The following is a 14,530-nucleotide window of genomic DNA, read 5'->3' on the forward strand; positions in this document are numbered from 1 at the left end:
AAGTAATGTATTTTAATTTCCTTTAATGTGGAATGAACAAAAAAGATTTTTTTTGTTACTGCAGGGTTACAGCTAGTCAGAGGGAGACTAAGATTTTTGATCCTGGTTCTCAGGAGCGGAAGAGCAGGAGCCTTCAAACAACACTTGAAAGACCTAGAAATTACAGGAGAGCAGAAAAACCTTTAACCTACAAAGAATCGACAAAGGAGGGGCAGGGGCAGTGGTGGGATTCAAACATGTGAACAACCGGTTCTTTGTGTGGATGCCGCTTCCGGAAGTCCATTCTGGGCCTGGGCAACAAGAAATTAGCTACCGGTTCTGCCAAAGTGATGCGAACCAGCTGAATCCCACCACTGGACAGGGGGAAGCAATTTTTTGGGAAACTAGTCTTCGCTTTCTTGGTCACAAAACATTCTAGACCAGTGGTTCTCAACCTGTGGGTCGGGACCCCATTTGGGGTCGATCGACCATTTCACGGGGGTCGCCAAGCAAGGCTGTCCGCCATTTTTTCCCCCTTTTCCGGTGGGCGCCTTACCTCCCTTGAGCTGGGCCAGCTGGTGGTTGGCCTGCTCCGTCTCTGCCGCTTGCCAGCTACGCCTCGGCCGGCGCAGGGGGCGGAACCACACATGCGCAGCGCTCCCGGGCAGGGAAAGTCCTCGACTTACGACCGGTTGGGTAGTCCTCGACTTACGACCGGTTTGGTCCTCGACTTACGACCGGTTTGGTCCTTGACTTACGATCGGTTTAGTCCTCGACTTACGACCGGTTGGGGTCGCGGCATTAAAAAGGTTGAGAACCACTGTTCTGGACTCAGTTTTGTATTGTCCATCTATATGTGTTGCTGGGTAGGATGGCAGCTGTGATGCAACACACGGTGGTGTTTGCACAGTCCCTTGTATGTGGTGTTTGCGCAGTGAAGGGACAACTGGTTTAAACTCTTGTCTATGGAGATTCTCAGGCCTCCAGGTCATGATTGTCCCAAAGGTGCTATTCAAAAGGCAACTGGATTTTCTTCGTTTTAAACTCTGTGGTTAATTCAGGAATTCGCTTAGTTAAGGGCAAGAACTGGGCTATCACGTTTATTTTTTTCGTGCAGAAGGATGTCCTGAGATAGCATCATATTCTTTTCATCTGTTCAAATGAAACAGAAAATAGAGGGGGGGGGGGGAAGGCTCCCGGTGCCTGATGCCTTCGCATTTTTGCCTCCACACAAGCATGTGATTTCAGGATGTTTCTGGACTTCCCCGTCTAACCTACATACAGACCACGTGAAGCTTACCAGAAAACCTAGCCCATCATCCACGGAGAGAGAAATCCATCTCCACGCGCTCAGGAATCCCATCATCCATCCCGGCAACCAATCCCAGCCTCATCTCTTCGACTGTTGCACAAGGATGGACTTTTCCCGGAGTCCGGCTGGGCCCAGTCAGCAATCACACTAATGCAGGGTTCTGCAACCTTGACAACTTTAAGACTTGTGGACTTCAGCTCCCAGAATTCCTCAGCCAGCTCTGCTGGCTGAGGAATTCTGGGAGCTGAAGTCCACAAGTCTTAAAGTTGTCAAGGTTGCAGAACCCTGCACTAACGGACGGGGGACGGCAGAGCGACAGTCGACGGGGCGCCGAGAGCCACGCCGGTGGGTCGTTCCGCGCCGCCGCCTGCAGAGTCCCACGCGGGAAGCGTCGCGCAGGGACAACGGGTCCTCGCCGCGGGGGCGAGAGAAGCGGGGCGATCGCGCAACCCCGAGACAGGCAGCAATCGCAACCGGTGGCGGACCCGCTGCGTCTTGAGACGCGTGAGTGTGGGGATGGCGTCCTCGGGCAGGGCGGGCTCGGGGCTCTTCGGTCCCCGCGTGGGTTTTTTTTTTTTTCCTGGCTGGGCGCTTCTGCTCGGTGTCCCGCCAGGCTTTTGACTCCGGATTGAACCTCTCGTCGGTAGGAAAGGCAATCAAAAAGGGGACGGAGAAGGATTTCTTTCGATAAATCCGACCGAAAGATCTTGGGGCTGGAGAGGGAGATTTCTTTCACGCCTCGAGATTTGCAAGTTGCCCAGATGATGGCAGGCGCACCAGTCTCCTTCCCTTCTTCCAAGCTTCAAACGTTCAGTTTTTGGCAGAAGGGATAGTTGGGCTTCCTTTGATTCGCCTTTTATCAGGAGGATGAAAAAAGGACTAGGTAGAGCTTTCTTTTTGTTACCTGAGAAAGATTGAGCTACGAACTTGTGGAAGGGCTGGAACTGGAAGAAGTCTTCTGAACGAGGAACAGCTACACGCATTCTAAGTCCTAGCACTGTTTCATTTTAAAATCGTGTTTTGGAAAATATATTGACCTCAGAGATAATTGGAAGTTGAGTTATGGTAACCGGATTTTTCTTTCTCTCTTTGGTTTGGAACCAAACTTATCCAACTTAACTTCTTCAGTTCTTAGAGATATGTTGTGCCTGCGTATAATAGTAATGAAAGTAATGAAGCTTGGTTTTGCAATAATAAAAAAAAAATTGGAAGAAAGGAAAACAAAACTCGATGTCTTGTTCTGATGTGCAGTCAAGAAATATTTGGAATGGCAATAGCTTGAGTCATGCTTAAAAAATGCATCTTTTTCTCTCTTGAATTTAATCTTGCGAATATTGATAGTGCACAGCTAATGCAAAGTCATTTGAAAATGATGTATTTGTTTCACTTTCAAACATGCCCCCCCTCAAAATTTAATATAAGCACGGTTTGTAAAAATGGCCAACTTTATTTCCATTCTTTCATATTTAGCATGAGAGGAAAACATTTTGGTGGATGTAAATTCTACAAGTTCCATCTTTCATCTCTTTTTAGAAGGGAGATTTCCTGCTGCTTGCATATGAGATGGAAATTTAAACGATTGTTTATGTTGTGAAGTATTTTGCAAGCAGGACATTGTCCAGAATTCTTCTGTCTGAAAACCACTCCTGATTCTTTTCCCAGAAAAAAAGCTAAAAATATCTTTCAGGAATTTTGTATCAGAGGAAAGGAATGATGCCAATAAACAGTTCTAGTTTTAGAGGCACAAACATTTAAAATTGTAAAGCTTGGATAAATTCAAAGTACGCCACTTGAGCAAGCAGTTAGTTCTCGTAATGTCATATATGCACATCTTCATAGTCTTCAAGACACCTTGAAAATGCAGATTAAATTGAAATCCAATTGCAAGTTGTGTTTTAGTTGCAAAAATAAAATAAAATAAAATTACTCTGTGTTTCCCTTCAAATAGTTGCTGTATGTTCTCTTTTTGCTATTACTGAAACTTTGTAATGTTTAGCTAGACACCTTCTTTGATTAATTCTTCTTGATGTTAATGTCCTTCTACCCTGTTTGCCTATCCTGGTCAAAATTTTGTTTTGCAAGGAGTTAACCTTGCTTGCCCTCTAATGTCAAATGTTGAGTTGCCACATTGGACTGTTTTTTTTATTGTGGATTTAATGTAAGCTATAAAACCATCAGCTGTGGTTTTCAACATTACTTGCAGGCTCCCATAAGTTGTGCAAAACCAGAATTAAGCAATGGCTTATTCAATTCCTGGCATTTTCCTTTGCAGATCCTTTCTGAGTATGAGTTTTGCAATTGAGCAAGTTTCCTTTTCATGGACGATGGTTGCTTTATGTACTGTGGTGTCAATATTCATCTATGTACGAATGTCAACAAAGAACAAGCAACCATTCCCACCAGGACCTTGGTCACTTCCTATTTTGGGGAATCTTCTCCAGCTTGGAGATCATCCTTATGTTTTCTTCAATCAGATGAAGAAGAAATATGGAGATGTGTTTCAGATACAGCTTGGAATGGTTCCTGTTGTGGTTGTTAATGGCTTAGATGCTGTCAGACACGTCCTACTGAGAGATGGAGAAAGTTTTGCTGGCCGACCCGATATGCACACTTTTTCTTTTTTTGCCAATGGCGAGAGCTTATCATTTTCGGTGAAGTTTGGAGAGAGTTGGAAGCTGCAGAAGAAGGTTGCTGCCAAGGCATTAAGGTCACTGGCCAAATCTGAAGCCAAGTCCTCCACTTGCTCTTGTCTTCTGGAAGAGCATGTTTGCGCTGAGGCATCAGAACTGGTGAAGACCTTTTTAGACCTCTCCAAAAAAGGGAGCTTTGATCCCGTTGCGGTGACAACCTGTACTGTGGCTAATGTGGTCTGTGCCCTCTGTTTTGGCAAGAGGTACAGCCACAGTGATGAAGAATTTCTGAGTGTGATCCAAATGAGTCACGATCTTATAAAAGCCTCGGGCGTCTTCAATCCAGCTGACTTCATACCATGCCTTCGTTATCTTCCACTTCCCGCTGCGAAGATTGCTCGCACGTTTTATGGAAAGTTCAATAACTTTGTGGCAAAACATGTGGAAGACCATTATGTCACTTATGATAAGGTAAACATTTAACAGTGGGAACCAAAAGAGTTCTGTATTGCTTATACTTCCATCATATGTTTAGAGATTCTACAGGCAGTCCTTGCATACCGAAAATAAGACCGGGTCTTATTTTATTTTTTTTGCCTCCAAAAGAGGCACCAGGTCTTATTTTAGGGGTAGGCCTTACCTCACCTCCAGCATCGACAGCCCCACCCAGTTGGTACACATCTTCTGGGGCCGAAGTTCTGCAGCTGCATTCGGGCCTGCATTTTGCAATCAGGCCTTTCCAGAAGGCCTAAGCAACCGAGTACCGAGCTATGGATTCAATACATTGCTCAGTTCTTGGCTGCACAGGCCTTCTGGAATGCCCTGTGACTGAGAAATGCAGGCCTGGCTGCAGAAGAGGCCTCAGAAGAAGAAGTGGGCCGGCAAGGAAAGGCCTGGCTACAAGGTAAGTGGGTGTGGGGCGGGTGGAGCAGCTCCACACCCCCACCCTAGCTTGATTTTTAGGTGTGTGCCGCGCCCTAAAACTAGGGCTTATTTTTGGGATAGGGCCCACCCCCCAAAATCAAGCTAGGGCTTATTATTGGGATTCGGCTTATTATTTGGGCTTATTATTGGGATTCGGCTTATTATTTGGGCTTATTATTGGGATTCGGCTTATTATTTGGGATTCGGCCCACCCCCCAAAATCAAGCTAGGGCTTATTATTGGTGTAGGCCAGGGGTAGGCAACCTTGGCTCTTTTATGACTCGTGGACTCCAACTCCCAGAATTCCTGAGCCAGCATGGCTGGCTCAGGAATTCTGGGAGTTGAAGTCCACGAGTCATAAAAGAGCCAAGGTTGCCTACTCCTGGTGTAGGCCTTACTTTCGGGGAAACGTAGCTAAAGTAATTGAGACATGCAACTCTGTTGCTAGGCAATGCAATCACAAAGTGCAATGTCATGTGACTGCAGTGTCTTATGATGGAAATTGTGGTTGCCATCATTAACCAAATCCTGTATGGTCTTAAGCATGTCATATGATGATCGCCATTTGTGATGTCCTGTTGATTTCTCTGTTGACTTTGCTTGTCAGAAACCAGTAGTGAAGGTTGCAAATGGTGATCATAGGATCATGGGATGTTCTGATCATTGTACAGTAATTGCACAAAGACAGCATTAGTTTCACTTGATGTGTTATCACCTTCGTCTTCCTTGATGTGTTATCACCTTCGTCTCCAGTGCCCAAATAGTGATATGTGACTATGGGGACACTGCGATGGCTGCAACTACAAGGACCGGTCATAAATCTCCTTGTTTAGTGCTGTTGTCAGTAAGCAAGAACTATTTCTATGTTCTTAGCTTGCTTTTTCTTAGCCTGCAACTCTTCATGGCTCTTGATTAATTTATATTTATTTTTTTTCCCAAAAGAATTTCTCTTAGTACATTCTAAAGGCCTACACTTGGCTTACAGGAAAAATAACGTAAATTCTCTCAATATAGAATTAAACAAATTACAGCTTACGGAGTAGAGTGTACAGCGTGAGATCCTTAGATGAAAATAGCATCCTATATTTTGTTTGCTTCCTTTAGAATGTTCTCAGAGACATCACTGATGCCTTAATTAATGTTAGCAATGAAAAAAAAGCAGATGAGAAAATTGTAACCTTATCAAATGAAAAAATATTAATTACTGTCAATGACATCTTTGGAGCTGGTAAGTATTATTTTTTTCCCCAATACTTTAAGTAAAGCTGTCTTTTGGTGTGGTCCTTTTTTTGACAGAGAAGATGTGAAAGAATTATAAGGGGGACACACACACCCCTTCCCAAATTCTTGTTGCTAGGTTTAGCAATCAACAGAGCAACAATTTCAGAGTGGTGAAACTCAAAAGAAGAATGGTTGACATCAGTCTGTCTCTGTAGCAACCTCTAGTCTGATTTGTGTGTCTGAACCTTATATGAAGTTATAATGAATGGATGTAATATAGGTAGTCCTCAACTTACAACAGTTCATTTAGTGACCGTTCAAAGTTACAGCGGCACTGAAAAAGTGACTTATGACCATTGTTCACACTTACGATACTTGGAGCATCCCCATGGTCACATGATCAAAATTCAGATACTTGGCAACTGGTTCATATTTATGATGGCTGCAGTGTCCTGGGGTCATGTGATCACTTTTTGTGAACTTCTGACAAGCCAAGTCAATGGGGAAGCCAGATTCACTTAACAGCCATGTTACTAACTTAACAACTGCAATGATTCACTTAACAACTGTGGCTAGAAAGGTCATAAAATGGGGCAAAACTCACGTAACAAATGTCTCACTTAACAACATAAATTTTGGGCTCAATTGTGGTCGTAAGTCGAGGTCTACTTGTACAGTACTGGGATTGCAACTGAACATGGCCTCACTTCAAAATGTGATTGGCTCGTGGTTACAGATGTTTCTGGAGGAAGTGAATTATCTAGATTCTTTTCAGTTAGGTTTCAGATTGGGACCCAGCATAAAGACAGCATTAGTTACACTTGATGTGCTATCACCTTCGTCTTCCTTGATGTAACAACATGGTATCATTCTTGGCAGGTTGCAGGGAATGGGAATGGAGGGCACAGTTTTATGGTGTTCTTCTTTCTCCATGGTTGATTTGAATTAGTATTGGTTGTAGGAAAGAAGTTGAGCCGAAGGCTCCTAATTTTCAAGGGTCTGCAGAGGAATGCAGAAGCATTCTTGTCAGAGGAATGCAAGAGTTGTTAATGTACAGGTGCTGATCATTTAAGGGACCTGTCTACATAGCATATTAACTAGGTGTCCCCTCTAATGTCTTCCTGCAATGCTTATTCCAATTGTGTGGATTAGCAGCAGGTCCATTCAATTAAGTTGTGTTAACTAGTGGATCACAGATGACAGACATTGTCGGGAGAGACAGAGGGACCTGCCCTTTGAAATAATATCCCCTGCAAAGATCCCCATGGCTCCCACCTTGTTCATCTTTAAATGCTCTTTTAAAAAAGGCTTTCTTACAGGCTTTGGGTTAAGGGTGGGATGCTAGAAATTGTGAGCCATGTAGGTTTTGCTACTTTGCTATGGTCATTTTGTATTATCTTGTTTTAATTTTGCAGTACCACCCAAGTTCATGGACAGACCTGGAAATTCAAGAATGAATGAATGATAGTATTCATTTATTTGTATGATTTCTAGGCAGTTTTTATTAATACACAGTCCCATGTTGAAATATTGACTGTTAGCTAAACTGCAAAAGTGAGCTATCAAAAATAATAGATTTCTGATTTGGGAACATCAGTTACATACAGAATCTGTCTTCCAGGTTTTTAGATACTTATTTAATTGCTTTATTTATTTGTATCCACTTTATTATTTTTACAAATAAATCAAGACAGCAAACATATCCAACACAATGTACATTTCAGTTATAAGCTTCAGTGCCCAGGTTTCAGGTACTTAAGTTCTAACGTTGCTTCATTTCTTTTCCAGGTTTTGGTACACTCTCATCGTGTTTGCAATGGATATTTCTGTACCTGATAAACAACCCAGAAATTCAGATGAAAATTCAAGAAGAAATTGGTAACGCTTTTGTGTTATTTAAAATAAATAGAATATATCATGCTGTGAAACCTTAGTTTACTAGACTACCACTAAATGAATTTCCACTTCAATCGAGCAAACTTTTGGAGCAATTTCAGTTTGTGCAAAGATGCAAATAATAGTTCCATTTGTGTAATGATCTCAATTTGCAAATGATATAATTTGCAAACATACAACTTGGATCAATCACTACAATTACATACTCAGATTTAATAGGAATAATGGCCGCCCCCCTTTGTCCAACTGGAACATCAAATTGAGTTCCGTTGTAATATAAAGATCGAAGACTGCTGTTATGAAATAGTTTGTGTTAAATAAATTCTGTTTTCTTCTTTGAAGATGGAAAGATTGGGCTAAGGCCTCCAAAGTTTGAAGACCGGAAAGACTTGCATTATACAGAAGCTTTCATCAATGAAGTCTTCAGGCACAGCTCTTTTATTCCATTCACCATTCCTCACTGGTGAGAAGGAGAATTGAGGAACGGGTTTGTTTACATTGTAGGCAGCTTCTGCTAGTAGTACTGTAATTTGATTTTCTGTGTGGCATTGACACAAAAATCCCCTATAATGTGAGATTTCGTATTGTTAAAGAAAGGGAAAGAGATGTTAGATGAACTGTTTTTGCTATTATTGAATTTCTACAGAATGCAATAACCATGGCAAGGAGAGAAAGGATGCTGCCATTTGTATTTCAATTTATAAAATGAAATATTAATTATTTAATTTACATTTATATGCTATCCATGTCACTGTTACAGAGACTGGGTAACTTACAATATGATAAAAAAACTAGAAAGGGTTAAGACCGTACCTCCAATAGAAAAATACGTATCTTCCTACATTTATGCAAGGTTACTTTGTTCAGGTGTTTGAAAACATTGTGGAATAATGTTAAAGGATTGTGCTAATCCAGGATTAAATACTGTTTTGTTTTTAATATTTTCTAGTACTACCAAAGACACTGTTCTCAATGGGTATTATATCCCACAAAATACCTGTATCTTCGTTAATATGTATCAAGTTAATCACGATGAGTAAGTATTAGAAGAAGATAATGATGATAATAAATAACAACAACAACAATAAATAATAGCAATAATGATATTAGACTTGTTACTGTGGTTTTTTTCTTATATTACTATTGTAGCTTACAAACCTATTGAGAGCCAGTTTGGTCCAGTGAAAATACCAGGCTAGAAACTAGGAGACTGTAAGGTCTAATCCTGCATAGTCATGAAAACTGGCTAGATGACTTTGGCCCAGTCATTCACCCTCAGCCCACAATATCAGACTCAGACAATAGGCTGGTCAACCAACTCCTTTGGCAACCAAAGGGATCAACACTTTAATTCAGGGGTCTTCAAACTTGGCCCTTATGACTTGTGGACTTCAACTCCCAGAATTCCTCAGCCAGCATGCCTGGCTGAGGAATTCTGGGAGTTGAAGTCCACAAGTCATAAAAGGGCCAAGTTTGAAGACCCCTGCTTTAATTGATTTTGAGGGGGAAAAAAGGATCCTATACTTGCAGGAAATAACTTTATTTAAACAATTATGAGGACTTATTGACCCACTTTTAGCTACTTCCTGAGCTTCATGTATGGACATTCTGATAATAATAGTCATAACATATCCCAAGGGTAATACATCTGGTGCCTCTGTGGATGGTTGTACAGATATTTGTTAAATTTCAGATGATGGCACTCGCCATGTTGCTCAGTAAATTGCAATGCATATTTTTCTCCACAACCTCACAGCTTCTTCACAGAAATCAAAATTCACCCCACCTTAAAGCATACCAAATGTATTTGCTCAGTTGATTCTGTAACCCATTGGAGTACAGAGACACATTCATCTTTTGAAGCTCATTTATGCAATTCTTTTGAAAACATTTATTTTCCTGCAGGATCCAATGTCTCTTTTCCCCATGAAGAAGAAATTGTAGGGAGGAAAACTCTGGACATCTCAAGCTCTGCAAATAGAAAGTCATGTTCAAAGGCTTTTAGATGACCCTTGAAGTTGTGGCTAGACCATTCTCATTCAGTTCTGTGATGGTTGATTTTTAGAGGCTATTTAGACCACCCTTCCCCCAAGCTTCATGTGTTAGGCATTAAGTTAGGAAGCATGGATTTAGGTATTAGAGTTTTGCCTGTGTCTTCTTGGTAGTAATGCTGTTTGGTTCTTCTAGCAAGACTTTTCATATTCACTATAGATGAACATACAAGATGACATTATACAGATGCCACAGTTATGTAACTGAGTTGCAATACAAATTCATAAGCCACAGCATTATGACACAGTCTTGCACATTTTATCATTTCCCTCCTGATAGACAACTACGAGGGTGCTGCTTTTCGTTTTTTTCAGATAACAGTCAAGTGATGTGGATGTCTGGTAGATTTAATTTTTGAAATGAATTGAAATATACTGGTGGCTGTGTGAACCCTTTTCATTTTTATCATATTTTAGTTTTCTCCCTTTCATTTCCACACTCGTTTATTTCTTCCAGGAACCTGTGGCTAGATCCTGATGTATTTAAACCACAGAGATTTTTGAATGAAAATGGTGAACTCAACAAGAACTTGGTTGAAAAAGTTCTGATCTTTGGAATGGGGCTCCGAAAATGTTTGGGAGAAGAAGTAGCTCATAATGAGATCTTCGTTATCCTCACTACTATCTTGCAGCAGCTGAGACTGGAGAAACTTCTTGAAGATCAGCTAGATATAACGCCAGTATACGGACTGTCTATGACACCTAAGCCCTATAGAATTTGTGTGTCACAGCGTACTTGACTTGAAGAAGAGTATGAGGAAGAAACAGCTTTCTTTCATCACCCAATGATTGTGTGAAATAATGTAAAATGCAAAGCTGCTATTTCCAAATTACATTTTTTTCCAAACGTGCTGGACGTAACATCCATCTCTCTAATAGAAACAATTTCCCAATATGTCTGAAGGAAATCAACTTCAAAAAGGCTTAGGATTTTATAGAATATTTGTATGGCGCATGGTGTTACTTATGAATAATTTCCTTTATTCTTCACCTATAGACAGAAACTTGCCAGACTAAAGCAAGTTTATAACTATGGATTTACTCTGGCAATAGCTAGGATGTAGCTTTTTAACCCTCTTTTTGCTTTCCAAACTTTCCAAGCTCCGCTGCCTCTTTGCCCCCTGGAAAGCAGCCTTTGGAGATCCAGATTACATTCCAGCACAGTAATGGACTGGATGAGGACCAACATACTGAGACTCAGTGCAGACAAGATGAAGATATTGATTGTGGGTGGTGGATTTGAATGGTTCCCTGCTGTCCTGGAAGGGTCTATACTTGCTTGAAATGAACAAGTTCATAGTTTAGGGCTGTTCCTAGATCCATTATTTTCATTAGAGGTCCAGGTGGTCTTGGTGGCTCAGAGTGCTTTTTATTCCCCTTTGGTTGGTTTACCAACTGTGACTTTACGAGGACAAATACAGCCTCAGAACAGTTATTCACACCCTTGGGTAACTTCTGAGTGGATTATTTCAATGTATTGGAAATGAATCCGTCTTTGAAAATGGTCTAAGAACTTCAGATAGTTCAAAATAGAGTAGCTGGATTGCACATTGGGATTGGCTGATAAAAATATATTATGCTAGTTCTTCACTATTTACAATTGCTGCTGGTCTATTTCTGACTCAGCTCAAAGTTCTGGCCTTGATCTTTAAAGCTCCTCACAGTTTAGGACCAGATTGATCTTTAAAGCTTCTCACAGTTTAGGACCAGATGACCAAAGAGGTACCTTTCCGGACTTGAGCTTGTCTAATGAAACCTTCCAGACCCCCTTCCCAAAAGAAGTGAGAAGGAAGAGGAAGAGCTTTTTCTGTAGTGTTGCTCCATTAATGCAATTCCTCCCCAGAGAGCTTGACTCGCTCCCACATTCCACATTAGCATCGTTCAGCATCTGACAAAGACTTGTTAATTGGTTTTCACTTTTATTGTACTTATAGTTTAGTCCATATTGTTTCAAATGACTGCCTGCAGCTTTCTATCTATAGTTTGCATTTTATTTGATTTTATTGTATGTATTTTTATTCAAATAATGTTGTAGCATACTTTATTATAGTATACTTTATATTTTAAATAGCATACTTTACTGCCCAGAAAGCTTCAGCTAGTGGGGTGGTTTAAAAAGTGTAATAAATAAAAAAAAAATACATGTCATGCATGGCAAGCTCTTTCCATCAGCGAATAATCATAACTAATTTTAAAAAATGGCCATTCTGTATTGGATGTACCTAATTTTGAAATAAAATATTTTCAAGTATGTTTCTCTGTTCTGAATGAATCCATTTAGCACTGCAAGATACTCTGTGCCTGTGGTGGTGAACCTATGGTACGCATGCCAGAGGTGGCACTCAGAGCCCTCTCTGTGGGCACGCGTGCCATCGCCCCAGTCCTAGGCCTTCAGCTGGGTTTTATGAAAACTTTTCGCTTTAGGCCTCCGCCGCCTATGCAAAAAAAAAAAAAAGGTTCAATCAATCAATTTCAAGTTCTCGTGGGGGGAAAAAAGATCTCGCAAAGTTGGAATTGATTGAACTTTTTAGTCCCACCCAGTCTGCCGTTACCACCACATCCATGCCCACCCAATGGGCCACGCCGACCCAATGGGCCACACCCACTGGGCCACACCCATCCAGCACCCGATGATACATAAGTAGGTTTTGGGTTGCAGTTTGGGCACTCAGTCTCTAAAAGGTTCGCCATCGCTGCTCTGTGCTATTTGTGTATACACAGCTATTTTTTACTGCTTGTTTGACCCTTTTAGAGCTATAAGTGTGAGTGTATTAGATTGCTGAAGTCAGAGGCTTCCACAGGATCTGATGCTTTCGATATTGGCACAACCTTTTCTACAGATGTTTCTGCTTGCAACCACATGAAACACTGGTTTAGTTTTGGAATCAGTAGTTGAGGCTTTTGTTCATTACAGAGCATATGTAGAGAACTATACTATGAAGGAGAACTCAGAAGTAGTAGAAAAGGTAGTTCTTAATAGCATTCATTTAAAATATGTCACTTTTTTATAGAAACTTTAACCAGACTAACAGATATCAAGGAATCAGTGGGCTAACTGCAATAAGTGAATCTTTTGCATGTTTTGTAATGGCATATCTCCCATTGCAAATCAAAATGATTGCCAATGTGCTACTTGCAAGGCAGGGCATCTTATGACATAATGTAATTTTAAGAAGCTATCTGTCTAAACCAGGGGTCGGCAACCTAAAGCGGTGAAAGAGCCACTTGGACCCGTTTCCCTCACAAAAAAAAAAACCTGGGAGCCGGAAAATGTGCGCATGCGCGCGCATGCGCACACACGTAACGGGGCTTGATTCTAAATTGAGTGCACTGGCCAAAAAGCAAGGTAAAAATATGGTAAATTAATGCAACAGCACGAGATGAAAGCTCCGCTGTGATTTGTGTTCCCCCGTAACCGTGGAGATAATGCCCCGACTCTTCTCTCCCATGGAATCGCCCTCGCTCGCTTCACCCAATCAACGGTCCCTGCGTGACCCCTCCTACAAAAGAGTCGGTTAACAGCCGAGCGCGAGGGATCCTCCCACCCATAGAATGCTTAGGGGGCTTAGTTATCGGTTTTAAATGTTTTAAATTTAACTGATTTTTAGGAGAATTCTCAGCTTCTTAAGGAGTTGATCTTGGGCGGCAGTTATGTGTGGTTTAAACAGGCGCAACTGACTTGAAGCCTCAGCATCGGCTTGTAATGTTGCCAACGACGGACTCCCTCATTTTCTCAGTGATTTCAGTGAGGGTTGAGGGGCAACGTTATGCATACCACGCGGGGGAAGTCTCGCTGATTTCACGGAGTCTGATTTCTTGGTTTGAATATTTAAAACTCCTCAATGCCTGTGATTTGAATTCTGCTTCAACAGAGCCTGTCCTGGAGGACTTTTTAGGCCCCGGATACCCCCCACCCGCCTTGACCATCAGCCCAGGAACCCTCCGGACCTTCGGTTTTCTCGGCTTGCCAACGAGGCTTGCAAACTCGGCTCCTGCCAGGGAAGCAGCACCTTTTGGGATGGGCTCTGGGGAAGGAGCTTCCCTGACGAGCCGAGTTTGCAAGCCTCATTGGCAAGCCGGGAAAACTGAAGGTCCGGAGGGTTCCCTCCTGCTGCGGAGCTGCAGTGCCTGGCCCTGGGCTGAGGGGGTGGGGGGTATCCAGGGCCTAAAAAGTCCTCCAGGACAGGCTCGGGGCCGGCCCTCTTTCCCCGGCCGCAGGAGAAGGGGAAGCGCAGGCTCTCCACCTGGGCGGGCAGGTGAGCAAAACCCCGAAACTTTTTGCGTTCATTTGCAAAAAAGCAGCGAAAGCCGGTCCAGCTGGTCGTCGGGGTGCGAAACTGGGCTGCGGACGTTTGCCCAATCGAGTGGAGAGCCTGCGCCTCCCCTTCTCCTGCGGCCGGGGAAAGAGGGACGGACTGGGACCGCCGGCTTCTGGCTACGTGGCTGCCTCCCTCCGAAGCTGTCTTCCCCCCTGGCCATGCACCACCAATGGGGCCGAGGTCGGGCCAGGCGGTGGA

General features: G+C 42.4%; 1 protein-coding gene across 1 annotated transcript; it reads left to right on the forward strand.

The window, feature by feature from the left end:
• Window positions 1-3,576: 3,576 nt before the first annotated feature.
• Window positions 3,577-12,078, forward strand: LOC107288143 (cytochrome P450 1A1). Its single transcript, XM_015816731.1, has 6 exons — window positions 3,577-4,392; window positions 5,950-6,073; window positions 7,855-7,944; window positions 8,305-8,425; window positions 8,912-8,998; window positions 10,471-12,078. The coding sequence occupies exons 1-6, from the start codon at window positions 3,577-3,579 to the stop codon at window positions 10,751-10,753; spliced, it is 1,521 nt and encodes a 506-aa protein (XP_015672217.1). The 3' UTR covers window positions 10,754-12,078.
• Window positions 12,079-14,530: the final 2,452 nt, after the last annotated feature.

This window comes from Protobothrops mucrosquamatus, unplaced genomic scaffold, assembly GCF_001527695.2.
Source record: "Protobothrops mucrosquamatus isolate PMUCROS unplaced genomic scaffold, P.Mucros_1.0 scaffold_117, whole genome shotgun sequence".
Taxonomy (NCBI): Eukaryota; Metazoa; Chordata; class Lepidosauria; order Squamata; family Viperidae; genus Protobothrops; species Protobothrops mucrosquamatus.

Coding starts and splice junctions, on each gene's coding strand:
- LOC107288143 (XM_015816731.1), top strand. CDS start 3,577: ATGAGTTTTGCAATTGAGCAAGTTTCCTTTTCATGGACGATGGTTGCT. Junction 4,393..5,949: donor ATTATGTCACTTATGATAAG/GTAAACATTTAA, acceptor TGCTTCCTTTAG/AATGTTCTCAGAGACATCAC. Junction 8,426..8,911: donor CCATTCACCATTCCTCACTG/GTGAGAAGGAGA, acceptor AATATTTTCTAG/TACTACCAAAGACACTGTTC.